Here is a 25,750-nt window from a genome sequence, read left to right on the forward strand (position 1 = left end):
TGTTCTGAACAGTCAGTGGTGACATACATTGATAAATATGGACAAATCCTAATTCTGGTTATCCTTTGATTTATATATTGGTTTGTAGATTATTTGACAGGAGGAAATATGTTGTAATTTATTTAAGTAATTTTTAAGTAAACAGATTGATCAGTGCATTGTGCATGATTAATTTATTCTTAACGTATAGTCTATGTCCCATGTTTAAATTAGTGTCCTGTTTTAATCAATAATAATCAGCATTCAAAAACTTACTGATTCTCCCATAAAATGGTCTATGTAAGTGTTTAATATTAAATAGTAGTTTTGGATTAATATTATTGATATATTAATGTGTATGTTGCATTTTACTACTGTAGATGTTTAACGTTGAGCTAGGAAAGGATGTTTTAAGTTAATTTTACACCAGATTTTCAATTCTATTTTAAATGATGAAGTCACATTTGTGACGAAAATGATCTGATGTCCACCTGTTAAATAAACGTCCCCTTCGCTGACCATAACACAGTCGCCGGGTCAGATTTATGTTTTCATCCCTGATCAGATTAGAGGGGGATTAAGGAGGATCCAGCTGATCTCAGGGCTGTCGGGGGTCTGCGGCGGCTTGCTGCGACAACCGCCTTGTCTGTCTTCTCGCGAGAAACAGCGAAGTTTCCGGTGTTGTGTATGTTCCTGGAAACATGGCGGCCAGCTTCCGCGGCCGTCCTATCCGGAGTCTTCGGATGCGAGGTAAGCGTGAAAAACTCGATTCAGTGGGAGCTGAGCTAGCGGGATATTGCAAAAATAGATTTTCTGAAGCATGTGATGACCTCGGAGGGATTCCTCAGCATGTCGGCTGTGTGTGTTTTTGACAGGTCGAAATGACAGCGGGGAGGAGAACGTACCGCTGGATCTGAGCAGAGGTAAGCAGAGGCTTCATCACAGCACCCTGAAAGCGATTATTGTTCAAAATGGATGAGGGGAGTTTCTGCAAACACTAGTTCCGTGAAGTGGAAAACCACATAGTCCGTGCACTTGTCCCCTCATTGCTGTTGTTATTTCGCCACTTTTCCTCTCTGCTTCGTGTAATTTCATTGCTATCGATATCATAATAACAGGCGGCAGCAAGCTAACTAACTAGCTGAGTTAGCGTTAGCTAGCTAAGACAGCTAACCAGCCATGACGACGCTCTGTTGTTTTGATCGGTGTGAGTGGGCAAGATAGCCTGTTATTTAGCCAAACAGCCGAAAGTGTTGCAGTCATGCATTGGTCACCGCTGTCTGTATGAGAAATTAGGTCTCAAGGCTGTTTGCTGAGTAGCATTCAGGGAGCACAGGGTGTTTCTTCCAGTGGCACAGTGATACACAGCTGCACAGCCTGCTCAGATTTACTTCTCCAGCAACAACGCTGCATACCAGTTTGTTTACATCGAGCAGCGGTTCTCTGTCTCACTTCTGGCAACACACCTCCCTGCTGGTGTTAAGTCGTTATATTTTGCACCTTAAAACCCTAATAACTGCCCTGCTTTTGAAGTGATTCAATCAATTTCATGTAAGGGACTGGTTCTACTCAGAGTTGTTTCAACAATATGGATTTGTGAAATGATTGTACATTATGACAATGCTATGGTGTGTCACAAGAGTTTTGGACAGTGCTAAAACTGGAAACTAGTCGAAGACTGTGTCTGAGACAACATCATGAAACTCAGAATTTTTGAGTATAGTATGTCAGCAGTTTTTCAAGGGTGCACATGCCCACATGGGACTCAGTGCAAAAGACTTTTTCTTCAATTAATAGATCCCCATTACTGCCTAATCAGTAAGTGAACTTGTAGCTATATCAGCTAGATTTATATTACATATTTTACGTTGAGTTTGGTGAAGCTACTAACAAATGCTTGTTTCATTTTTCTAAATGTAACATCAATGAATAAAAACACTTTTGTGGTTTTCTCTTTTACACTTTTGGATGTTTTGCACCTGAAATGCCTGATGATTGCTGTCTCATTGACACTATTCAGTCCTCCACATATAAGGGGCTGAATACACTTAATATGTGAGCAATTTCACCATGGATTTGCAAAATGACTATTTCTATGGGTTTGATGACAATATGGTGATGTCTCACAAGAAATTTTACACTACAAAAACTGGAGACTCAGCCACATCTGTGCAGTATGTCAACAATTTTTCCAGCATGCACATTTGCACATGGGACATACACCAAATGCAAGAGACCTTTTACTGTATAGATTGATTCCCATCCTTGCCCTATCACTTAACTTATTTTTAAATCTCATTTATTTATACAATGTTATATCTTACTCCAGCTGGAGCAGTAGATCCTTTGAAATGATTGTTTCATTTCTCTAATTCTAACATCAAAGAATAAATAACACTTTTGTGTAATATTTTTCTCATTTGGACTTTTGCACATTTTGTACTAGATAAGACACACAGTGGCAGTAGCGTTTGCAATAGTCCAGTATAGTCTTTGAAGCTTCTATGAGCTATGACTAAAACTGAAAGAATTTGCTATTTGGCTAATTGAAATTAAGCCAGTGACATCCTCTGGCAGACTTTGTTACTGAGGGGAAAATTATCTATTAAGATGCTGTATTCATAGTTCCTGTGGCATTGGTGTTGTTTGTTGAAATGAAGTATCTGGAACTAGTTTCCATGCAAATTAGATGTTAAGGCATTAATTCTTGCCAAAAGAATCCTCTCTTTTAAAAACCAGTTGCCTTTGGTCAAGAACATTAAGCACTGCGATAAGTACATGATAGCTTAAAGGAACTGAAAACAACAACACTCTCCTGCTCAAGTTTTGCTTCTTACCGTCTAGACCATGTTTTGACTGTACACACTAAATTAGTCCGGCCTGCTAAACCAACTTCCTTCCTGCAACATATCAATTACGGCTCATCGACTTATATTATGGCAATATGGTTAATGCTTTCCTTAGTTACATTGTATTTCTGTTTAATTCTCCTGCAGAACCATCAGAAAACTTCCGTGAAATCCTTCAAAATGTGGCCAAACCACACGGAGTCAGTAACATGCGAAAACTGGGCCACCTGAACAACTTCATAAAGGTAATGCTGTTAAGTTATGATGCTTTTAACCTTGCTGTTTTGTTATTTAAGGCAGTGTTGACACTATTGAGATTTAGTGAGAGCTTAGCATGCAACTTTTCATCAGTTTTGACTTATTTTATGTATCTGTAAAGATTGATTAGCTACCCCTCCTCTGTAGTGTCACCACTGACCTCTCCTTGATCCTCTGCTCTTGGGTGTTGCTGCCAGCAGGCCTAGCTGTGCCTGTCATTGTGATGCTGACAGTGAATGTAACAGGAGCTCTGGGGATGTGAAAGCACTCCAGTCTAATGTACATCAAGAGCAGCACTCTGGCTTTGAAACTTGAGATTATTAATGTCTCGTTATTGTTCTTATGAAGCCGAGACGCTCTCAGTTCTCAAATCTGTGTTTTTCTCAACTTTAGTCTGTTTTTTCTTTTGAGTTTTGCTCCATAATGTTGAGGGTAGAAGTAGAGATTTTCCAGTGCATACTGTATTAGAATTGGAATTAGAATGGCTTTATTGTCATCATCCATGGCATGACGAAAATATAAATAGCTTCCACTGGACAGTGCACAAAAACAAGCAATAAGTAATAAAATATCAACATTAAATAATAAAATCAAATGTATATATATAACGAAACAATATTAAAAATGACAACATCTGCAAAGGAGGCCAGATATATACAATACGGGTGGAAAATGAAATGGAATATGAACCAGTAGCATAGGATAAATCTTATGATATTGCACGAAAGCAGCAAAAAGTGACATTGTACATCAGGTAGACAGGTGTTTGGAGTTCAGGAGTCTGATGGACCATGGGTACAAACTGTTCCTGGGCCTGTTTGTCCTGCATTTTGAGGATCTCAGTATCTTCCCTGATGGAAGACAGCTTCTGGCCAGGGTGTGCGCTGACTGCCCAGATCTTTTTCCCTCTGATGATGCAGCGGGAGGTTGCGATGTTCTCCAGAGGGGGCAGAGGGCAGCCGATGATTTTCTGTGCTGTACTGATAACCCTCTGCAGAGCCTTCCTGTCTGCGATGGAGCAGGCTGCGAACCAGACAGTCACACAGTAGGTCAACACAGACTCTATCGTGGCCTGATAGAAGGACACCTGCAGTCTCTCCTCCAGGTGGTTCCTCCTCAGCACTCGGAGGAAGTGGAGTCCCTGCTGTGCCTTTTTAACTAGTGCTGCTATGTTGGCTGTCCAGGTGAAGTCCTCACATAAATGAGTCCCAATGAACTTGAAGGAGGCCACTCTTTCCACACAAACCCCGTTGATGGATAGTAGAGCATGGACACCCTTATGCCTCCTGAAATCAATGATCATCTCTTTGGTCTTCTTGGTGTTCAGCTCCAGGTTGTTCCTGAAACAACACCCTGCCAACTCCTGTATTTCCTCCCTGTACGCCGTTTCATCAGCCTCCGAGATGAGGCCAACCACAGTGGTGTCATCGGCAAACTTAATGATGGTGTTTGAGGGGTGGATGGGTGTACAGTCGTACGTGTAGAGGGCGTACAGGAGGGGGCTCAGCACACAGCCCTGGGGGAACCAGTACTGAGTGACAGGGTGGATGAGTAGAGCTGACCCACCTTCACAACCTGTGGTCTGTTAGCCAAGAAGTTCTTGATCCAGGAGCACATCAGGGGATCCAAGTCCAGGTCCACCAGTTTCTCCACCAGGATGTCAGGGCTGATGTTGTTGAACACTGAGCTATAGTCAACGAACAGCATCCTGACGTAGATTCCTGGGAGCTCTAGGTGGCTCAGGGCTGTGTGTATGATGTACATACAAGCATGTTAAAAGAAAATTCTGCTTTCAGGTAAACTGGAACATAAAACAAGTGGTCATTATTGTAGCAGGCATCAGTTCAAAGGTTGAAATGCGTAACCGTAGCTGTACAACTGGGCTGTGTCTTCTGTATTTATCAGCCGGTGATGGTTGTGCTGCAGAGATTAATTGTTTGCAAATGAAAAAGGAGGAAGAATTACAGATTGGGTCATAAAGTATGTCCACATAGAAATAGTCCGACATTTGAACAGTGCTTCTAAATTTTTGTGTTAGCCTGTGTCACTGTTGTGATGGACTAGTCACCTCTTCAGGGAGTCTGTCTGCCCTTTACCCAATATATATGATGATGGTCTCTAGCCTTCCTAGTATTTTCTGCAGGAATAGCAGTTAATGACTTGGAAATCTACAAGACGAGTATGAGGGAAAAACTAGGAGTTTCTTTTACCTTGAGCACGTTGTTTTGGCTTGCCATCACCCCATTGAGAAATGTCAAAAACATTTACACAACTGTCCACTTCGCCCACCTTGGGCACTGATTCCTGCTGCTGTTTAGACATTTTCTGCTTTCCTCTGTCGACCCACAGCCTCAACCACTTCTGACTGTCAGACATGGACATATTGTAAACAGCTGTTGGTGGCTCTGCAGACAGTGACTCTTGGCCTACCTACCGCTGTGCAGAGGGCATTGTAGCAAGCTTAAAGCTGAACGTGGGTTGTGTCTGTAATCCGTACACCTAACTCTCTTGTTTACAACTGACTCCAGGGTAATAGCCATGACGTACGTGTGTGTGTGTGTGTCTGTTAGAGCACCATGACTCTGATTCCTTATAAGGGTTCCAGGACAGTGAGGGTGACCTAATCCCCCCAGAGAGCGTCACATGCCTCCTCCTGCCTGCTTGGGATCTGACATCACAGCTGGTTTAAAACAACCCACTACTCACCCTGTCTCTCGTCACCCATCCCTTCCCATCCTGCACTCGCCTCCTCCTTTGCAATGTGGTTTATGATGCTCATCTTTGAGGATCAGTTCAAACTGAAATTACCAGTTTAATTTACTCCTCTGCTTCACTGTCTGCATGTTTAGGTTGAACTGCTGTGATGGAGTGTCATCGACTTATTAGTGCTAGATTTCCTCAGGGTACCAATGAGAAAGGTAGCAGCTCCAAAATGGCAGCATCCTTTTCCCCAAGGAGCTCATTGCTTTTAACATACAACGTGTTCTAGTCTGTTGTTGTTAGTTTTGACCTGCCAGCTGACACCGACTGTCTGTGAGTGGGCCCCTGTTAATGATGTTGTGAGGGAAGTGCCAAAGGCAGACATTCATGCTGAAAAACAAGGTCATGCTGCCGCGTCTGGCAAGGTAGAGAAAATGGGAGTAAATAGCCAGGGTATGAGCAATTCCAATATAACAAAATTAGCCAAACTGTTGAAGACTTTATGTTTTCACTTTCTGTTGCAGAAAGCACACGTTCTCATAGACAACAAACAGTAGAGGTGACACTAGCCAGCACTCCCGACTGAACCTGTGAATGTGTTGTTGCTTTCACTTTCGTTCGCTTTCCTCCATCTACCACCAGTAAAAGCATAACATTATCCCATTATCTACTCCAAACAAATCAGCATGTAACAGACACACAACAAACACACTTGCTTGGCTCCTGCAGAAAAATGTTGTGCTGTTTGTTAGTTCGAATTGTCGTATAGTGTGGAGACAGTGATGACAAAAAACAGGTTTACTGCCACTCTTGTCTTGCAGTTGATACCTCCACACGATGCAACATAATCACTTTGGTTAAGCATTTGAATCACCACCACAAAGCCACAACAAGTAGTGTTAATTTGATCATCCTGTGGAAATTGCAGTATTTTTTCAAATCACATAAAAGCTAAATATCTCAGTCATTTTTTGATTGCCAATATCATGCATCCGTATGTTCATGTAGTCAGAGTATTCATATAATCATTTATTTTCTGTTCTGTGTTATAGCTGCTATGCAGCATTGGCCAACGTGAGGAAAACTTTGGGTTTACATATGAAGAAATCATCGTTTGGTAAGTATTGCCAGTAGACAGTAGTTAATGATTGTGCATCAACATGTGCTCAGGTAATTGACAGTATTGTTATGGTGCAGCTAAGGCTTGTGACTCTCAGTTAAAATGCTGTGGTAAAATCCTGTGTCGTGTTGTTCCTTAGTTTGCGACTAGCTCTTCTAAATGAGGCTAAGGAAGTACGTGCTGCAGGGTTGCGGGCGCTCCGCTACCTCATTAGAGACACCAGTGTGCTGCAGAAGGTCCTCAGACTACAGGTGGATTATTTAATAGCCAGGTGAGTTCCCGCTTTGACTACAGCACTCACATGGAAAAATACTGTTTATCTTGCTCCACGTTGTTGTCAGATCTTATTTGTTTTCATGGGAAATCAATTAAGTTGTTGAGAAGTTTTCTAGTTAATTTGAATGGTCATGCTTCAGCCATATTTAGTTTTCTGCTTCTGATAATAGACATTATAGTTTTTCTGCTACTGACTGCAATAAAATGAAACTGTCATGACTAATTATGCCTGTGTGTTGTTTCAGGTGCATTGACATCCAGCAGAGCAATGAGGGGGAGAGAACTCAGGCCCTGCGTCTGGTCCGAAAGGTAAGATAATATGTTTATTGATTATTATTATTTTTCTCCCTTCTAACCATTAGTACAGTCAGTGTAATATCGCTACATGAATTTGCCCTCACTCCTCAGCCTTGTGCCAGCACAGTGCCACCAGAGTCTGCAGGCGAGGTTATTTATAGCTTTCTGTAGTTTACTGTAAACCTTCTTCACTCTATACACACACACGCACGCACACACACACACACACACACACACACACACACACACACGAAATCAGGCTGTGGTCTCACGAAACGACTTCTGGCTGTACAGGCAGTAACATAACGCATGTGTTCATGTTCTAGCATATGGCCTGGCCTCTTATCATAAAGTTATCTTTTCTTATTTTGTACATTCTAGGATATGTGACCCTCAGAATGCATTCAGTTACCATTTTTGCATTTCAAAAGCTGATCTTCTTTTTCTGGAGTTCTAGAAAAAGTAACCGTGAAAAACTTTGTAGTTATTTTTTGCCTCTGTTTGTCCAGACTCGTTTGATGACTCATGTTTCTCTCCTCTCCCTCCCTCACTAGATTATCACTGTCAATGCGATGCTGTTCCCCACCTCTATTGCAAACTCTCTAATTGCTGTGGGGACTGACGGACTGCAGGAGAGAGACCGCATGGTCCGTGCTGCCATCGCCATCGTATGTGAACTAGGTGGGTGCCTGGTGTACAAACACAGTTGCAAAAGAACCACCAACTCTCTCGTGCGCTTGCTCCTCAGAGGACAGATCAACCCTGTAACATTTTATGAGGAGATACTATAATATAAATAAAATAAAAAATAACATAATAATCAATATTGCTCCCGATTTGTTTCCTCTGTAGCCCTAAAGAACCCAGAGGTGGTGGCCAAACGAGGAGGCCTCAGCACCATCCTTAAGAGTGTCATTGACTGTCAGCTGAGTCGCATCAATGAAGCACTGATCACGACCGTCCTCCATCTACTCAACCACCCGCGTACCCGGCAGTATGTGCGTGTTGACGTCGAGCTGGAGGTATTCTCACACACACGCACACACATATTAATTCCGGGGAAGCTCCTGTTTATAAATGAGCCAGTGTGCTGGGAACCTTTCCAGTATGGCTGTAAGGTGCCCGTCTCTTTCCCATGGAGCTTACAGTAATCAGTTACAACATTTCTCTAAAGCCTCATTGTCTGTAAACGGACACCTAGGAGAGACGCAGCTCATCACCTCAGTCATAATATCCTCATGGATGTCATATGAGATCTGTAACAGTTTGATTATTACTGCAATATGTTTCATGAGGACAGTTAAAAGCACTTCCGCTTAATTTTCCAGAACTAATGAAAAGGTTTGAAGTCTGTTGTGCTTTGTACACATTCATCTTTTGTGTGCTTTGTGTTCTGTCCTCCAGCAAATCCTCGCGCCTTTCACAGATTTTCACTATCGTCACAACGCAGACACGGCTGAAGGGCAACTCAAGTGAGTGTGTGTGTGTGTGTGTGTGGCGGAGTATGAAGGGTGCCACTGTTACAGTAGAAACAAAAAGATTGAGTGTCTGACATTTTCCTCTGTTGATTGTTTACTGTGTTCCAATATTGGTAACACCATGCGTTGAGAAAGTTGAGGGTTTGTGTAGTGTTTTTGTTATGTGAACCTTCTTATCAGGGCTGCTTGACTCTAGAATGACTTGCCAGAGGATGTGAAGCAGGCTAAGGCCTTTATATAAAAGGTCTTTTATTGATTCTCCTTCACATCCTTCAGTGTTTTGTTGCATAGTTTGATATCTTTTCAAAAAGGTCTTTAATGTTTTATGAAAAATCCCTTACAGAGATCATAGTCATGTGTGTTTATGGAACATATTGTTCAGTTTCTGATTTGTGTGTGTTTTTATGTTCACAGAGAAGACAGAGAGGCCCGTTTCTTGTCGAGCAGAATGGCCATAGTGGCTGCCTTCCGCTCCTGGTCTGGTAAGGTCTTTAATGTTGTGATAAATGTCATAATTTAAATGAGAAACCCTGTTTATTAGGGGCATTATGAGTTATGTATATCTCTTGTCTCTTTTTTTCGCTCAGGGATTATCAACCTATGCAAGGCCGGAAATTCTGGAATTCAGTCTTTAATTGGCTTACTTTGCATACCAAATATGGAAGTTAGGGTAAGTATTAGAACATCTCCATGCTAAATATTTAAACGTATAACTGAGCAATAAGGACATTTACAGATTTAAAAGCAACTTATAACTCACTGCTTTGTTGATCTTTTCCCTGTAAAGTTTTTGCCCCAGCACTGGTTATTTAGTAGCTATGGTTTGATGGAGACATTTAAAGTACACCAAAATAAACCTACCAAACAGCTTTCCCTTGTGAGGAGTCTAGTTGAAATCAGAGAATCAAAGCATAAAGAGAAATATTTTTGTTGTGGAACAGATTGATCAGATCAACAGATCTAGTAGATGTTATCATTCTTTTTCTAGTGAAACGAGGCTTCTGCCAAGCCTTTGTTTTGCACAGTAGTAACAGTACAGTACACATATTGGATACTGTTTTTCCCCTTTGCCACTTAATGTGGCTTTACCCATAATAAACACATATATTTCTGAAAGCTTTGTGATAATTTGCCCTGCAGAAAGGCTTGTTGGAGGTGTTATATGAGATATTTCGGCTCCCTGTGCCCATTGTAACTCAAGACTTCACGGAAGCTTTTCTAAGTGTTGGTAAGGACAAAGTCGTTTGTATTTTCATTTGTGTACTTCCTTCTGGTGTTTTGTATCATGTATCTTCATGGGTGTTTTTGCGTACTGTGTACTTACAGATGTAATTGTGCGTAATTGCAGTTTGGCTGCTTGGCTTTGTCTGATCGTGACAAAATGCTTGCCTGAGTGTTTTACACCATAACTTTTTGTTGCTCTTAGAACCTATGTAAGTCCATATTTTAGCCTCACAGCACTGACTACTCTTTTCTCTGGTTGACTTCAGACCCTGCCAGGTTCCAGGACACCTGGAGACTGTCTGATGGGTTTGTTGCTGCTGAGGCCAAAGTCATTCTACCCCATCGGGCTCGCTCTAGGTGAGAGATGATAGAAAATAGAAATGGGAAAGACTGACAAAGTTGATTTCAGTTCAGAGTTTACGTGAGTTATAAAATGTTGTGTGTGTGTTTGCTTTATTAGGCCTGACCTGATGGACAACTACTTGGCATTTGTTCTCTCTGCCTTCATAACTAGTGGGCTGTTAGAGGTGAGCTTATATAGAATTTTTTTTTCTAACGGCTGATCTGCCAGACTTTGCTTTAAGGCAAAATTGTTTAAAGTTTACGCAGGATGACAATCAAAATATGGCAACATCGTACTAAATTACTTTACATCACACATTTGATTCTGTGCATCGGAGCTTTATGGCAAATTCATGGTTTCTGCACAGTCAATGCCGATGCTGGAACCAACTGTTATTCATGCTTCAATATCCAGGCATTAGTCTGCTACACAAATGGTTACATTGCCCCGCATTTTAAATAAAGAAAAACACGCAGACCTCCTGTGGATGCTTCTAAAAAGGCTGACTATGATGCTGCTTTTTACAAGATACAGCAGCTAGTTAGAGACTGAACTGTAGCACCATGTCGGTAAATGTTCCTGACGTGTGCTGAGCAGAGTGGGCAGAAAAAGCACAAGATTTCAGGAGGATTCAGAATTTCCTACAGTGGCTCTGTTGATGGAAGGCCTGTACAAATCAAAGCACCTCCAAAGCCGGGCAGCGACTGCTTTAATTAAAAATCTTTTAATAATTAATTACAAGGGTGTGGATAACAGCAAATCTCTTTGCAGTGCCTCTCTTCAACACAAGCATTTGTTTTGAGCACTATTTGTTTTCACATGAGCTCAGCACTCTTGGGTTGCAAACAGTCTGCAAAGTCGTAAATCTTGGGCTGCATGCCGGGGCTGAGCAATTAATCGATTTCAAATCAAAATCGTATATTGCAACAATGCAATTAGCAAATGGCATATGCTGCAGTTTAGGTTATGTATTGTGTGGAGTGTCTGACACAGGGCTGAAGGTGTTGTGCCAGTGGTTTTACAAATTCGTGACAGTCACACTTTTAATGAAATCTCATGGGGTGATGTTCCTTCATTTGTTTTACATTTACTACGCAGAGAATATTGAACTCAGGATTCACTTTTAAGCATATTATAAATCAAATCACAATATTTGTCCAAAAAAATCAGAATTTAGTATTTTCCCAACACTGCAAACGGACGTCTGCAGACTTCATCACGTAGACAGATGCGGACACACGAATGCAGAGAGCAGGAGCTGGCTTGTGGGTTGTCAATGTTGGTATTAAGCCATATTCTCCTCTGTGCCCTTATTTTTGAAACTGTAGGGCCTTGTTGAAGTTGTGACTAGTAGCGATGACCAGCTTGCTGTCAGAGCCACCATCCTCTTGGGAGAACTTCTACACATGGTAATGTAAAAATGAAAGTATCTGCAACACATAGTATATATTGAAAAGTATACTATTGTTTGGCACACTAAGGCCCATGTCAATGTAGAAGAAATTAACCTTAATGTTTGTGCATGTGTCAGTGCAAAATTAACACTGAATAAGACTAATTATATTGGTGTTTTTGAAAAACTGTGCGCTACAACTTATACTGTAACTTTAACTGAATAAATCTCTGTTTTTTCCTCGACCTGCTGCTGTTTATTTAGGCAAATACCATCCTTCCTCATTCCCATAGTCACCACCTGCACTGCCTTCCTACTCTAATCAACATGGCAGCCTCCTTTGACATCCCCCAGGAGAAAAGACTGTGAGTACAATCTCACACACACACACTTCTGTTGTACCTCACAAAGGACAATTACAGCACATATTTGCAACTGTACCTGCTCTCACAATGCATTGTATCATTTGTAAGTTTGTCCTCTGTCATAAAGCTGTTCTGATCAGTGGTGCTCATTCAATGTGTACACTACTCACTTGCAGGTGTTAGTTATGAATATGATGCGTTCTGAATGTATGTTACAAAGAAAAAAGCATCTCCCATCCTTCTTGTTTATTTTCTAGTCGGGCAAGTGCAGCAGTCAACAATCTGAAACGTTTCCATGAAAAGAAGAAGAAAGGTTTGAAACCACACAGTCTTTACCTGGACCACATCATACGAAAGTCTGTGTCGTCACATAACCGCAGAGAGTCACACTCACGTGTCCACAGGGACATCTACGTCATAAAGGTAAGGCTAGATTTCAAGTTGGCCTAAATCTGTGCCTGAACATATAATGATTGTTTCAAGTAATGCTTTTTAGTAAATATGCTTATTTGCCATCTTACACACAGTTGATGAAGGTCTGTAATGTTTTTGGTTTAGATTTAGGCCAGTTTACAATGTAAATATTTCAAAAATACATATAGTTGATTAAGAGTAAAATTGTTGTAAAGTTAGAGTGGTGTGTAATGAATGTGTTTTTAATCAGTAAGTGACTCAAGAGTCAAATAAATGTTATCTGCCCTTGTGTTCAGGACACAGAAGAAGCACTGATGATGAACCTGAGAGACAGTCACATTCTCAACCACAAACAGAACCTGGAGTGGAACTGGCTGCTTATTGCCACTATCCTTAAGGTCAGGCTGTTCTCTTGTAGTGCCACAGGCTCAGTTGCTATTTTTCTTCCTGTCTAAAATGTTCTTTTTCTCCCCCAGTGGCCAAATGTAAACCTCAGGAACAACAAAGATGAACAGATGCACAAGTAAGACCCTTTATATAATCAAAGACCACTGCAGCATTTTGAACGGTGTGACATCCTTTTGTGACTTTTATGATGTCTTCTGCTAAATATTTGTTTGTATCTGTGTGATGCAGGTTTGTTCGGAGGCTGCTGTACTTTTACAAGCCCAGTAGTAAATTGTATGCAGGGCTGGCATTGGATCACCTAAAGGCCAGACAACTCACTGTGGTTGGATGTCAGTTTGTGGAGTTCCTCATGGACTCAGATGAGGTTTGAAAAGTTTGCAAGAACACACTTGCTCCTTTTTTTCTTCTTTTCCATTTTCTAACCTGCCTCTTCTCTCTGCTCTTTCTGTCTTCCCACTATCACCAGGATGGCCAGGGCTACCTGGAGGACTTGGTGAGGGACATGGTGGCATGGCTCTCCTCATCCTCAGGGCTAAAACCTGAGCGCTGCCTGCAGAGTAATGGCCTGCTCACGACACTCAGCCAGCACTACTTCCTCTTCCTGGGGACACTCTCTGCACACCCACAGGGTGTCAAACTGTTAGAGAAATGTGGCCTGTTTCAGTGGTGAGTCAACACAAGAACCTGTCCCAGTCCCGTAGTGTGTAAGAATGTGAAATGTTTGTGTCCGTGTGATGAAACAGTCTGCTAACAGCTCGCTCTTTACTGCATTCAGCCTGCTGAATCTGTGCTCGGTAAAGAACCAGGATGCTGTGCTGAAACTTGCTGTATCCACACTGGACTACAGCAGAGACGGTCTGGCCAGAGTGATCCTCTCCAAGATCCTCACTGCTGCTACTGATGTAAGACAGCGCCGATAACAAAAGATTTAACCACAAAATACGTATAGAGTAGTTATGGAAACGTCAGTCATTACATTGTTACAAAACCACACTTTACTGCAGTGTCATTAGATACAAAGTCACATTATTACAAAAACACCACCATGTTATGGACCCTAGGGGAGAATATATGGGTGTCGTGAGAAGATGAATGGAGACTCATCAACTATCAAAACCTCTATGTGGTTGTTAAAACAGTCACCTGATGTTCTTGCACCCACATGATCTGCTGAACTAGCGTCTCTCAGCTAAATTGATGTCCTTAAACCCCCTCCTTATCACACAATGGTTCTTGTCTTACTGAGCAGACGTGCAGGCTGTATGCTACCAAGCACCTCCGTGTGCTGCTGCGTGCGGGTGTGGAGTTCTTCAGTAGCTGGGGCATGGAGCTGCTGGTCACACAGCTTCATGACCACAGCAAGGCTGTGTCCATAGAGGCCCTGGACATACTGGATGAGGCTTGTGAAGACAAGGTGAGCGATGGAAAAACACGTGCTTCACTGGGATCACTGTCAGTACGGCATGTTGAAAGAGGCACTAATGAAGCCTTATCTTGTTAGATTTAGTTGATAGTTTGACAGTTGTGTTGTGCTTCACAGGCCAATCTTCACGCTCTAATCCAGCTGAAACCAGCCGTGTCCCACCTGGGAGACAAAGGCCTCCTACTGCTCCTCAGGTGGGTTTTGACCACAACAGCACTGTTTACCAGGAATGACTTCCAGCATATTTGTCAGTCTTTAAAATAGTTCAGCAGCAGCATTATATGCCCTCTCAAATACACTCTTTTTTCCTACTGTTTAGGTTCCTGTCCATTCCTAAAGGTTTCTCCTACCTCAATGAGAGGGGTTATGTCAGCAAACAGCTGGATAAGTGGCAGAAGGTATTATCAAGATGTCAGCAGAGAGTGAAATAATATCTAAAATTGTTGCCCACTTAGAAATCATTTTTAATCAACTTATAAGAAGACCTGACATAAACAGAAATGTTTCTCTTTTACTCTCTTGTGATTGCAGGAGTACAACCTTAAGTATGTGGACCTGATAGAAGAGCAGCTCAATGAAGCACTTACGACTTACCGCAAACCTGTCGACGGAGACAACTACGTCAGACGTAGCAACCAAAGGTAAGAAAGTGGAGTGTGTCATCACCTGAAAAGCAACAGGAGTAAAATGATTTCTACATGTGCCTTATTTCTTCGGTGGTGTCTCCAGGTTACAAAGACCAAATGTCTATCTTCCTGTGCACTTGTACGGCCAGCTGGTCCATGATAAGACAGGCTGTCATCTATTGGAGGCTCAGGTTAGTGCTTTATTTATTAAATGTATTCAGCCATTTCAAAACACTCTTTGTTCTTACTGAGTGTTCTTACTTGTTTTCTGCCTTCATTGCTCTGAAGGGTGGTAGATTGTGAATTCTTGCTTCTTGATGTCTTTTTTCATTTGTCTGCAGAGTGTGGTTCCTGACCTCAGCTACACGGTTCGCTCCCCGATGCTGGACACCTGGGAAGGCATCAAACAGCTGAAGGCTGCACTCTGGGCTCTGGTCAGAAACACTCGCGTCAATTTATGTCACTTGCCATACTATTTCAGTATAATTATTGTAATTGAAAGAGATGACTCTGATGGTGTACATTTTCCATTTTAGGGCAACATTGGCTCTTCAAACTGGGGTTTGAATCTCCTACAGGAGGAGAATGTCATTCCAGACATCCTCGCATTGGCTCAGCACTGTGAGGTGCTATCAGTACGAGGGTAAGCATGCCTGTTTTTTGTTTTTTCCAAAATCATTTCCAGACTTAACTCAGCTATGTTTAAGTAGCTGATACTTAAAACATGTGGACTTAACGCACATTTAACAAAACAACTGAATCAATCAGTCAAAGTTTGTTTGTATAGCCCTTTACAACAGCCCAAAGGGTGATCAAAGTGCTTCACAGTGAAAAACAAGAGAATAACTTAAAAACAATACAGTAACTTAAAACAGGACAAACAGTCACACTTGTATTTACACCTACGGGCAAATTTAGAATAATCAATTAACCTCAGCACATTTTTGGACTGTGGGAGGAAACCGGAGTATCCGGAGGAAACCCACGCATGCACAGGGAGAACATGCAAACTCCATGCAGAAAGATCCCAGGAAGGCCGGGACACGAACCAGGGATCTTCTAGCTGCAAGGCAAAAGTGCTAACCACTACGCCACTGTGCAGCCCATAAAATATTCAATAAAACAATAAAATAAACAGCAATAAAACAGCACTAAAATAAAACATCTAAAATAAATTAAAGTAGTAAAATGTCACCGTACTGCTAGGTATTAAAAGCCATTTTCAACAGGAAGGTTGTGATTTAAAAAGACCTAGGTCAGTGATGGTGCTCATGTCGGGTGGGAACTTGCTGCAGAGCCTGGATGCAGCTACAGAGAACGCCTGGTCACCCCAGTGTTTGTATTTAGACCTCGGTGCTTTAATCAGCTGCTGACTGGAAGACCTCAGAGCTCTTTTTGGTCCTTTAAAGTTAAAAGCTCTGACAAATAAAGGGGAGCAAGACTGTTAAAAGCTTTTAAAACAAACAAAAGTTTAAAAAGAATTCTTGACTGGACTGGAAGCCAGTGGAAAGCGTAAAAGACTGGGGTGATGTGCTCAAGTCTGGGGGTGTTTGTTAAAAGACGTGCTGAAGCATTTTGCATGAGTTGTAGGCGGCTGATAGATGACTGGGAGATGCCAATAATGTAAAGTGCATTGCCGTAGTCCAGTCTTGAACTGATAAAAGTATGGATTGCATGAAATGAATGGAAATATTTCAGGGATTTGCAGATGTAATGGGTTAACGAGGCTGTTGTATTTTTACTGCACTGACTGACTGGATGTTGATCACGGGTCTAAGCCTGCCATTTCCATCAACACATTTCATGCAGTATTCTCCTCTCTGTCTGCTACCTTCGCTTTGGCAAACAGCAATCTCTGAGCAGCAACTTACACACTAAAAATTGCAGGTTTAGACAAAGATTTGGATCGACAAAGAGGCAGACGTTTTTTCAATGAATGTTCCACCACAACATGTTTCCCCGGCACCATTTTGAAAGGACACCATCACTGCATCCTGGGCTTAGCACCACCCAAGACAATTGTAATTTTGATAAAGAAGCGTAGTGTCAACATTGTGGAAATGGATATGCTCACTGATTGTCTTCTTCTGTCTCCAGGACGTGTGTTTATGTGCTGGGTGTGATCTCCAAGACCAGGCAGGGTTGTGAGGTTTTGAAGCAGTATGGTTGGGATGCAGTCAGACACAGTCGCAGGACGCTGTGGCCTGTCACTCCAGATGAGGTGGACACACAGCTGACCTCTGAACTTTCTTCAGTACCTAGCACGCTCAGTCTGAACTCTGAATCCACCAGCTCCCGCCACAACAGCGAGAGCGAGTCTCAACCAAGTACGTAGGACATTGTCTAAGCTTTATCAGCAACATTTACAGACAGATTTAAAACTTTTCTAATTGACATTTTCAGGTAGACATTAGCCTTTAATTGTGTTGTTAATTCACTCTTTGTGCTCTTAGACATGTACATCCTGGATGACGACAAGTGTGATGTTCTGGACCAGTCAGATGAGCCCTCTTTCTATTTACACTCCAAACCAGTCAAAGACCGCAGCCCTTTCACAATCCTGGCCTCTACGCGCTTTGTCCGCACCCGCTTCCTTACCTCCCTGTCCCTCCCCAGCAAGAAACTGCGCTCCACCAGTGACCCTAAAACCCCCACAGGCTCTCGCACCCCTACTGAGCTCAAGACAGGGAGTATGAGACGAAACAGGACAGTGACAGAACCCTCTGTCTACAGCCCAAATCAGGGGGACGTCTTCACCCCTGTGTTTAACGGCAGAGGAATTCCAAAGAGTCCAACAGTCAGCCTGGAAACATCCTTTGTTGGGACCAGAGGGGGTTCTGAGGAGCAGCTTGTGGATGGCAGGCTGGCCAGGGGATGCGGCTCAGGCCTCGGACTCAGTGGTCTCGGAGGGCAAGGGGCTGTGGAGCACCACAGCCGGGAGAGGGAACAGACCAGCCGAGAGCGTTTAGCAGGCGATGGTGGCTCCTCTTCTAGTGGAGGCAACGTTGGAGGGGGTGGAGGTGGCAGCGGCGGAGGTACTCAATTTAAAAGCCGCAGTCAGAGCTTTAACACGGACACTACAACCAGCGGCATCAGCTCCATGAGCTCTAGCCCCTCCAGGGAGACCGTTGGAAACCCTGATCATACAGAGCCTGAACCTGACTCTTCTGACTGTGTGAGCCTCAACACAGTCGTGTCTGCCAAGACTGTGAAAACACTCTCTTCCCTCACCCCCCAGGCTCAGACTAACCACATGTCCATGTCTAAGCCCTCTACTGTCACTCTGGTACCGCCTGGCTCCTCGCACACTCTCCCGCGCCGAGCTCAGTCTCTCAAGTCCCCCTCAGTAGCCACCATAAAAAGCCTGGCTGATTGTAGCTTCATGTACACCAGCCCGAGAGACGCGCTGGGTTACGCTACGCTGAAGAGGCTGCAGCAGCAGAGGATACACCCATCTTTGTCACACAGTGAAGCGCTGGCTTCACCTGCCAAAGACGTGCTATTCACTGACACCATCACTATGAAAACTGGCAGCTTGGACTCCAGATTAACACCTCGGAGGTAAGTTAGCCATCAGTACAGGGACTGTATGACAGAAGGCAGACGCTGTCACACCTGAATTTATCTGTTTTTCCTTTGTCTTCACAGTCGTTTGTTTCAAATGATATGTTTGTTGTTTGAAGGGGAAGGTGTCCCAGAGAAAAGCTAAAAGCATGCCTCGATTTGTGCTACTGCAGCTTAAGCAGCTATGTGATTGGGCCAGGGTGTCTGCTTTGGCAGTGGCAGGTGTGAGTGTGTTTTATGTGCACCTTCTGCTGTGTCTGTCAGGCTATCAGATAGGAGGCGTACCTGTCCAGAACCCAACACGATAAGTTCCTACCGCAGGCTGTCCAGAACACTCGTACCGCGGTGGGTGGACCTACCCAGCGTCCTCCTTTGTAGAAATATAGTTTCTAGCGCTGATCCACACGAATGCATCATTGCTGCTTTTCCTAGAGTAGTGACAGCTCCATGCTGGTCTGCCTTCGCTTTGACCCGTAGAATGAGTAAACCCTATATAGATCGATCAAATTCTACTTGTTCCCTGTAACCTTGTCTAGAGATTGAAACAGCAAACAGAGATTGGTCCTAAATTATAAATGTGCCTTCACTGATTGTACTGGTATTAAATTGATTTTTAATTGTTGTGTCACTCATGCATGTGTGAAGATATTTATCTAGACAGTGCAAAAAGCGGTGCCACAAAATGGAAGTCTGAGAGTGTGAGAGGTTTGAGAACGAATGACACAAAAATCAAGCTCTTAACTCTTAATGTGTATGATCTCTGATCACTGATCTCATTAATGTGAGGTACTAACAGTAACTTATTCATACACTTGAAATCTCAGGTGATAGAGTGTATTTAAATTACATTATGTGAAAAATTAATCTGTGAATTTATTCCTTGGTAAATCTATTAACAGTTTGGTGTATGACTGAAATAATAACAATTTCCAAAGTTGTGTCATAAATAGTTAAAATCCTACCTCAAATTTGAAGCTGATGTATGAAATTGTTTTAGCTAAAAGCCTAAAGATATTGAATTATATGAAACTGAAAAAAGAAACAAAACTTGAAAATACTACATAGTGTGTGACATGTTGTTACTCTCCTGTATTTTCAGTGTGCAATAATGCAAATTTGGTAATTTAATTCCCAAGAAAACCTTTTAAGAAGGTTTTTTATTGAGTCAAAGTTTTCCAGTTGTTGCTTCCCTGATAGCTTACTACAGTGTGTATGCCTTAAAGCCTGTTAATAAAACCTTGTGTCTGTGCTTTTACCCAACATTTTTCACTTACTCCCCATGTTCCTTTTCTGTCCCAGTCTCTCCCCCCGGATCCTCTCACGCACCTCTCCTCTTGCCCTCCCTAGATTTCTGAAAGCTCTGAGCTTTGCCTCTCTGGATAAAGAGGAACTTCTCAGTCCCATCAACCAAAGCACCCTGCAACGCTGCTCTTCTGTGCGCTCAATGGTATCTAGCGCCACCTTCGGGTGTAACGATGACTACATTGGCCTAGCGTTGCCGATGGACATCAATGACATGTTCCACATCAGAGACTCGGCCTACTTTCAGCAAAGGATCAGCCCGCCTTCAGAAGAGCGGAAGCGCTTCCTCTTTGGTGATGGAGATGGTAAAAGCGACTTCATGCCTGAATAAATGATAATTGAAACATAAACCACTGACAAGAAAAGTATTTTGAAATGGATCCGTGTTTGCGCTCTCCTTTGTAGGTGATCGTCCTGCTATCCCAGTACTGAAGCAACAGTTCAGTATCTCTGAGCTGATCGTGTGCCGAGGTGACTCCCAGAATCATATGGTGGGTTCAGAGGAGACAGGCCTGCAGGATCACACTGAAGAGAACTGCCTTTACTGCGTCGGATCCACCGTCCTCGGTTACCCCACGCAGCCACAGATAAACAGCACGCACCCTCGGACAGGTGAGCGGACACACACATTGAGTTGTTTGCATGAACATTCTTATAACGCCGTGCAGAAAACAAGAAATGCTTTTTTTTTTGTATTTTTTTTATCCCAGATTACGTCGACTTCCCGTCATGGGCAGGGCAGAGTGGCCATCGTCTGGAGGTGATGCCTCAGTCCAAGTTCTCTGGAGTGTCAGGCTGCAGCGACGCCGCCGTTTCACAAGGTTCAATCTGTAGCACGCCCACACCTGGGGACATTGTCATTGGTAAGACTGTAAATAACCACAGCCTTGAATTAATGACCCTATTTGATTAATGTTAATTTTTTGCTTGTTTATATTTTCCTGTGGTGTCCTAGAAGCTACATAATGAACTAAATAAGTTGCGGCTAAACATTTGACATTGTAGCAATCCATTAACAGTCTCACAAACACAGATTCAGACATCTTTATGTAACAAACCTCAGGAACCAGTCCTGTCTACTTGCAGTATGGGGCTTTCCTTATTCTTCTTCTTCTTCAGAACCAGTGTCTGCTTCATAGTACAGTTTTGTACTTTGTAACATGCGTAGTTTAGTGTTTTTTTAGTGTTTGAGCAGAGTTGGAGGTGAGCTGACAGGAGTGGCTTGGAGAGAGGGGACAACTTCATAGATGTGCACATATTAGAGGAATCAGTGGTGTAGAGCTACATTTAAGTCATTTCAAGGCAGGAAGGGATTGTTTTCATTAAAAACCTTCTAAATGTGTCATTTTCATGAGTATTGAGAAGTTTAATCAATGCTTGGAGAGGGGCTTTTTTTTGGACTGTCTAGTGATCCATAGTCGAAGTACATTATTACATATGCACAACATCCGTCCATTATCTATCCACTGCTTAACCCTCATTAGCTTGTTTTATGCTTGATGCGTCCTCGCCACTCCGCGTGGACAAATTGTCATTTTAGCAGCCACGCCCCCTCACGCAGCCCTTCTCAAGCGGAAAATTTCTGTGTCACGCACCTCCGAATTTTTTTAGCGCAGACGGAGATGTGTGGAAAGCACACAGTCTATGGGAAAACATGGCGGAAGAACAAGAGCTCCTAGCAGCAGAAGCAGAAGTTCAGCAATACAGGCATTTATACGATTCATCACACAGAGATCAGCGTGGTAACCGGGTTATGAACAATTCATGGTGGGAAATTAAAACTAACACCTGAAATGCAGCCTTTCGGTAATATACCATGTTGTAAGTGGTGTAAAAGATGAAAAACTTCTTCTAATCTAGTTTATTCTGTGGCGGACGCGTGTTCACGATACACTGCGCTCTGCAGTTTGGGAGCACACGCCGCACGGAGTATAAAAGCCACACGCGTTCTCTCGTGCAGATTCTGAGTGTCTCATTTCCGCGTGTCTCGTTCATGCGGGAAGCATAACCCATCAGTGAAGGCTGGGGGGACACCCTGGACAAGTTACCAGTCTATCACAGGGCTACATGTAGAGACAGATAAGCATGATTTTGGACTGTGGGAGGAAGTAGGAGAACCTGGAGAAAACCCACGCATGCACAGAGAGAACATGCAAACTCCATGTAGAAAGATCCCGCAAACCGGGGAGATCCTAGCTGCAAGGCAACGATGCTAACCACCAAACCACTGTATGCACAACATCCGTGGTTCAATTCCCAGCCAGAACACCTATGTTGTTTATCATATCCCGCTCTATCTTTGTGTCTCTCTGGAATCTCAAGGTGTCAAAGCAAAGCCACAACGACGACTAAGAACTAAGAAATCTAGTTGAGATTAAAACTCTTTTATTCCAAAGTGTCCTCTCCAAGACAGGCATCGGGAAAAATGAGAAATGACACAAAATATTGTTCAAAGTAAGAATCAAACTTTGTGGCCTAAACAGTCCTTAATATATGACTCCAGTATGAAAGAAGCAGCTTGGAGCTTCAGATTAGTTATGTGCAGTAAAAAAATCTTATTGTAAACCAAATAACAAACAAGGACAAAGTCAAAAAGCAGCTCATTGTATCTTATCAGTCCCCTCTTCTCATTTCTCCGTTTGTACATCCTGAGTTCCTCTCCTCAACTGCTATTCTTGCATTTTAGTCCGTCTCACCAGAGATGCCAGCAGAGGCGGCAAAAACAGAAAAGTGAGAGAGGAGTCTAGACGGCTTAAAGTATATATTTACTTCTTAATCAATTCACAGTTTGACATAATGTGACAAGGATTGCATGGATGAAATAGGTTTAATGAGAGACATATATTATGACTGGCGGGTGCAGAAAATACTTCTGAAAAGACTACAGCGAGGATCCACCAGTACATCCTTCCTCATAGCTCCTCTGGCAAGTCCTCCTTTCTCCTTGAGATACCTTTTTGGAACTGAGATGTGCTTTAAGCAGGCGCGGTGAGATTGATATCTGGGTGACAGGCGGGAGGATGGAGGAGACTCCTAGTATTAAATCCTAGTAATAAAAATCGACCTAAAATGGCTGGAAAGATTTTGGCTGGAGCGAGTTCTGGAAACATAACACAATGAAGAGAAGTAAAGATTAAATCAGGAAGCAACAGAAGAGAAGTGTAATATTTACTGCATTTAATGTGATGAATACTAGATATTTATTCGTTGTGTCCTTCAGGTGGCAAAGCGATATCAGAGGACGGCCCTGCGTCTCGAGTCTTGCTGAGGAAGGAGGTGCTCCGGCTCATCATCAACCTCAGCTCCTCTGTAGGAACCAAAGGCCACGAAACAGGACTACTGACGTAAAACTCACTGTCTTACATGCAGAACATAAATCAGAAGAGAATAATTGAGGTTGTTTTGAATGGTCTGTTAACTTTCTCCTCTCTTCAGGATAAAGGAGAAGTTTCCATATGCGTTTGATGACATTTGCCTGTACTCCGAGGTTTCCCACCTCTTAGCCCACTGTATGTTCCGCCTGACCTCAAGACGTTTCATACAAGAACTCTTCCAGGATGTGCAATTTATGCCAGTAAGACATTATACCACCTGTCCTCTACCTTTTCTGAAACTCTTTGTGTTTTCTATTCCGCATTTTTAATCATTTTTCCTCTTTTTTTCCAGATGTTTGAGGAAGCAGAGGCAATCCTGACAAAGCTACCAAAACCTGTCGAAGAAGATGTTGACCCTCCTCCAGAATCCTGATCATCATCCTCCTCACGTTCCCTACACAGCTGCAGTCCTTACAACCACGGACAGAAAGCAAAAGACCAAGATAATATAAGTTATGGCTCTAAGGATGGGGAAATGTTTGGCTTGTTTCTGTTTATTAAAGCAGAGCACCATAGCCAATGAAAAGGAGGACATGGACATCGCTCACCTTTCTTCTAGCAAGTACAAGCTGGAAACAAAGGACGTCAATATCTGTAAAACAAATGTAACCCGACACGCCTAATGCTGTTTCAGACTTTTTTTTTTTTCCCCCACAGGACAAAGCGGGGAGCAGTTTAACCAAATACTGTTTTCAGATGGGTTGGCAATCTTGAGCAACACTCAATAATACATCAACATAATGCTTAAGGACGAGCTGGATCATTAAGACAAAGACTCGAGCTGTGTTTTTAAAAAAAAAAAAAAAGTCTATCATTTTATCTCTTTCCAGAGGTGGTGTTTTTCTGTAATGAAATGAATAAGGCATGTTGTTGTGTCTACCCAGTGATTCCTCGGACCTTGCGTTCTTTTCTCCAACAAAACACTACAGAGGGATCCTGCTGTTTTTAAAAACTTATCTGGAGCCTTCCTGGTTCACATCCCACCCCGACTCGTGATCTGTTTAACCAGAAATGTGCTTTTGCTTCTCTTGCCTCGCCACTTCCTACAACCTGTAGCCTCTTGTCAGCACAGACAGCCAATTACTTTTCTATTTCTTGTATCTCAGACAATCAAACATCACTAGTATTGTATTTTCTAAAGCATTATATCTACCGCCCGTACACAGTACATGAGGAGAATAGCATGTAAGTTAATGCTAGTTTATTCCATCCTTTACTTGTTTAGGACCTTTAATGTTTTTTCTTCAGCCGTTGCATTTTTAGGAAGCTCCTCAGGAGGTGGGTTGGTATTTGGAAAGATGCTATCTGTACAACGATTCTTTACAGATCTGGTACCAAACTCTGCTTACAAACGTTTCCAAATCCTGTGTAAACCCAGCAGCTGCCCGTCACTATGCCTTCTTACCTCTGTGCTTCACCTCCACTGCATGTCCAGCAAGCATGGCAAAGTTTGTAACTTCACTTTAACGTGTTTTCTTGCTTGTAAAAAAAAAAAAAAAACCTTTTTAAAAAATAGGTTGCCATTACATGCTGCCATCACATTGTAGGAATATAATTACCCCTGGATCTGTTTCCACAATGCAATATCACTATTTGTCATTGAGTGAGATGGAGAGGGGGGGAAAGGGGAGGGGGCGCGACGACTTAAGGATTTGTAAAAGGTTTCCAGGGAAACAAGGATCTCTGTTTCCATTGGCTTGTTTTTTGCTATAATGCTGCTACACAAATGGACTCCTAGAGAGATGATTCATAGATCAGCTGAGTGATGTCAGATCCGATCTATTTATTATATGTCTGTACCATAGAGTGAGCTCAACCAGAGAAGAAAAAAAAGTTATTTATATTTTTTCCTCGAGACTGTATTATAATTTAAAAAGATTTTTTCTTTTTTTTTTTTTTTTTTGCCTGAATCGTGGTTTCCCTTGTATAATGTGTACAGTATGTTTTTGGGGGCATTGATGACCTAAAGAAACATACAATCCTATCAAAGGGATGCATTGTTAATAAAATGAAATTTGAAATACCCAAGATATTACACACTTCTCTGCGTTTCTTTTTACTTTTCGTTCACAAGTTTTCTTTTCATCTGATAATTCACCAGGAGAATGTTAGAATGTCCTCTTTGCTGAAACTGAAGCTCAGATCTCATGTCTGTTAAGGAGGAATTACTGCTGACAAAGGGTGAAAGTCTGGCAGGGAGGGTACCAGGAAAAATCTGGTAAAAAAAAAACCTAATGCAAAAACTTCATCATACGTCATCTAAAACTGGCTATCTATAAAATACTATTTTTTAATCCGAATATAGTAGAATGGTGTAATTTTATTAAAAAGAACAACTCCTCTGTAAAAATACAGAG

The 25,750-nt window shown here is 42.4% G+C and overlaps 1 protein-coding gene across 3 annotated transcripts; it reads left to right on the forward strand.

Annotated features, from left to right (window-relative positions):
* Window positions 1-638: 638 nt before the first annotated feature.
* Window positions 639-25,423, forward strand: LOC111581375 (rapamycin-insensitive companion of mTOR). Of its 3 annotated transcripts, XM_035956951.2 has the most exons (38): window positions 639-729; window positions 855-902; window positions 2,976-3,073; window positions 6,839-6,903; window positions 7,046-7,177; window positions 7,428-7,491; window positions 8,034-8,160; window positions 8,332-8,501; window positions 8,884-8,951; window positions 9,372-9,439; window positions 9,545-9,627; window positions 10,098-10,185; window positions 10,448-10,538; window positions 10,642-10,708; window positions 11,853-11,933; window positions 12,182-12,282; window positions 12,540-12,705; window positions 12,993-13,094; window positions 13,173-13,219; window positions 13,333-13,468; window positions 13,571-13,770; window positions 13,880-14,006; window positions 14,354-14,518; window positions 14,645-14,721; window positions 14,847-14,925; window positions 15,059-15,168; window positions 15,257-15,344; window positions 15,495-15,587; window positions 15,690-15,796; window positions 17,251-17,480; window positions 17,607-18,714; window positions 18,982-19,062; window positions 20,017-20,324; window positions 20,425-20,631; window positions 20,730-20,882; window positions 23,240-23,363; window positions 23,455-23,593; window positions 23,686-25,423. In XM_035956951.2, exons 1-38 carry the CDS (start codon window positions 681-683, stop codon window positions 23,764-23,766), a joined length of 5,328 nt encoding a protein of 1,775 aa, XP_035812844.1. In that variant the 5' UTR covers window positions 639-680; the 3' UTR covers window positions 23,767-25,423. The 3 variants fall into 3 exon arrangements, with proteins under 3 accessions (XP_035812844.1, XP_035812843.1, XP_023145279.1); XM_035956950.2 differs by lacking the exon at window positions 18,982-19,062; XM_023289511.3 differs by lacking the exon at window positions 18,982-19,062 and having other exon boundaries at window positions 20,065-20,324.
* Window positions 25,424-25,750: the final 327 nt, after the last annotated feature.

The sequence above is a fragment of the Amphiprion ocellaris genome, chromosome 6 (genome assembly GCF_022539595.1).
Source record: "Amphiprion ocellaris isolate individual 3 ecotype Okinawa chromosome 6, ASM2253959v1, whole genome shotgun sequence".
In the NCBI taxonomy this organism is placed as follows: Eukaryota; Metazoa; Chordata; class Actinopteri; family Pomacentridae; genus Amphiprion; species Amphiprion ocellaris.